Raw genomic sequence first — 2074 nt, 5'->3', positions numbered from 1 at the left:
TGAAAAGTCCAAATAATTAAATTAACCTGAAATAAAAAACAAATAACAGAAGAGAGTGTTCTATTCTACCACAGGCATCACAGTAGGCTATTCTACTTTCATTATTAACCCAGTAAAGAAAATACCTCTTAGTAACTTGTGACGTTGATCATATCTAGAAAATCTATTGGCTGGAATTTCACAGCCTATTTAGGCGTTCGCGCAGAAACATTTCACCAGTCTACAGGTGACAACCGAGTTGTCTGGTACACATATTTTATTTCTCTAGAACGATTTGTTTTTCTTCTGAACGTATCGTTTCTTAAGCAAAAGCCAACATGCGATCTGTACTGCTTGTGCTTCTCGGAGTTCATCTTGTCTATGGTGGTGAGTAAATTGTTTTAATTTGACAGTAGTAGCCTACCACTTATTATATTATTGCTTTTTGGAGAGTTATTCAAATATTCTGAAATAGCCCTATGAACAACCTACATCGATTCACAGTTGCGTGTTATTGGCACTTTAAAAAAAAAAAAAAGGAGTCAAAAAAATTTAAAAAGCTTCCAAAAAAAAAAAAAAAAGTTCACACTTTGAACGTCACATTATTTATAACATATTGATGATGACATTTGTATCCTTTAGTGAAAAATATACTTAAAAATGTAAATTAAATTTAAATTTTGAAAAATATAATCGAGGCTTAATAACAACAACAACAATAATAATAACAATAACCCTATAATTATTATGCCAGCTTTCCTAGTACTGTTTTGTTGGTTTAATGCTGTTTTTTTAAACAGTGCGTTTTTTGAAGCATGCTATATCATGCGAATCAGATGCAGATCAATTTCACCAACGAAGTACCCTAAGGTTTTTCTTCTAACTAATGATCAGCTGAGAAAACTATTAGTGCGTGTTAAAGCTCTATAGGCTCTTGAAAAATAATTTGACTTGGAATTTGAATGCGGTATTTATGGCCACTAGATGTCAGTACGAGGTCACAAAACAATCTTTTTGCAGTAATAATAATAATAATAATAACAATAATAATCATAATAATAATAACCTTTCTGTGAAATAGACGAATTGAAAATATGTGGAAAAGGTAATAATATTCATTTTTGCTCTCTTCATTCCATTAATCTGTAAATGTCAAACAATACATACATAAAAACATGACTCCTATATTTGTATTGAGATCTTGAAATTATGCACATATATAGCAAGTTTACTGTGTCTAGATGTAGGCTATGTCTTCTTGTTATCTATATTCTTGTGTAATTTTGTAAGTGCTCAGAGCTGCTATAAATCAAAACAACATTCCTAGTACTTGGCTAATGAAGCTGTAAATATATTTCTAATTAAAGTACACCAAGTGTGGATGTAGGCAGCATAAAAAAATTTCAGAAATATGAACATTAAAGCACATTTAAAAAGTAATATAGGCTAATGATCAATTTCAGTTGTCAAGTAACACTGAATAGTGTGAATTTTGAAGCTGTATGTGAGGATTTTAGATGATGACTAAATTATCTCCGTTTGTATCTCTGTCCACAGGTACACACTCTATGAAATATTTTTACACTGAAGTGTCTGGAGACATTAACTTCCCAGAGTTCACTGTGGTTGGTCTGGTTGATGAAGGGCAGTTTGTGTACTTTGACAGCAACACAATGAAAGCTGTGCCAAAGACAGAGTGGATCAGACAGAATGTGGGAGCAGATTACTGGAATACAGAGGCTCAGAAATTCATTGGGTCACATCAGACATTCAAAAACAACATCCAAGTGGCAAAGGATCGGTTTAACCAGTCAAAGTCAACAGGTATGTCCATCAATCTCATGAATAAAGCTTAAGAAACAAAGAGTTCCAGATGTCAAAATAGGACTTTATTGAACAGAGCAACAAAATTGTGATGACAGATGCTTCATCTGAAGTTTCAACTTTTATACATTATTCTTAACAGCTCTTGACTAAAGGTATTACAGCTCAATTTTTCATGTTTCGTTGCAACTGCTCTCTACCATTAATTAATACTCTTTCTTCCTTTATTCTAATAGTAGAATCTTGTCGGTTGATCTATTTTTTTAAAAAT

General features: G+C 32.2%; 1 protein-coding gene across 1 annotated transcript; it reads left to right on the top strand.

The window, feature by feature from the left end:
• Positions 1-233: 233 nt before the first annotated feature.
• LOC107671599 (HLA class I histocompatibility antigen, B-57 alpha chain-like) lies at positions 234-1835 on the top strand. The gene is made up of 2 exons (XM_016464512.1): positions 234-366; positions 1537-1835. The coding sequence occupies exons 1-2, from the start codon at positions 318-320 to the stop codon at positions 1833-1835; spliced, it is 348 nt and encodes a 115-aa protein (XP_016319998.1). The 5' UTR covers positions 234-317.
• Positions 1836-2074: the final 239 nt, after the last annotated feature.

Source organism: Sinocyclocheilus anshuiensis, unplaced genomic scaffold (genome assembly GCF_001515605.1).
Source record: "Sinocyclocheilus anshuiensis isolate Anshui unplaced genomic scaffold, SAMN03320099.WGS_v1.1 scaffold21477, whole genome shotgun sequence".
Taxonomy (NCBI): Eukaryota; Metazoa; Chordata; class Actinopteri; order Cypriniformes; family Cyprinidae; genus Sinocyclocheilus; species Sinocyclocheilus anshuiensis.
The sequence above is the reverse complement of the archived record's forward strand: the minus strand, read 5'-3'. Positions and strand labels throughout refer to the sequence as shown.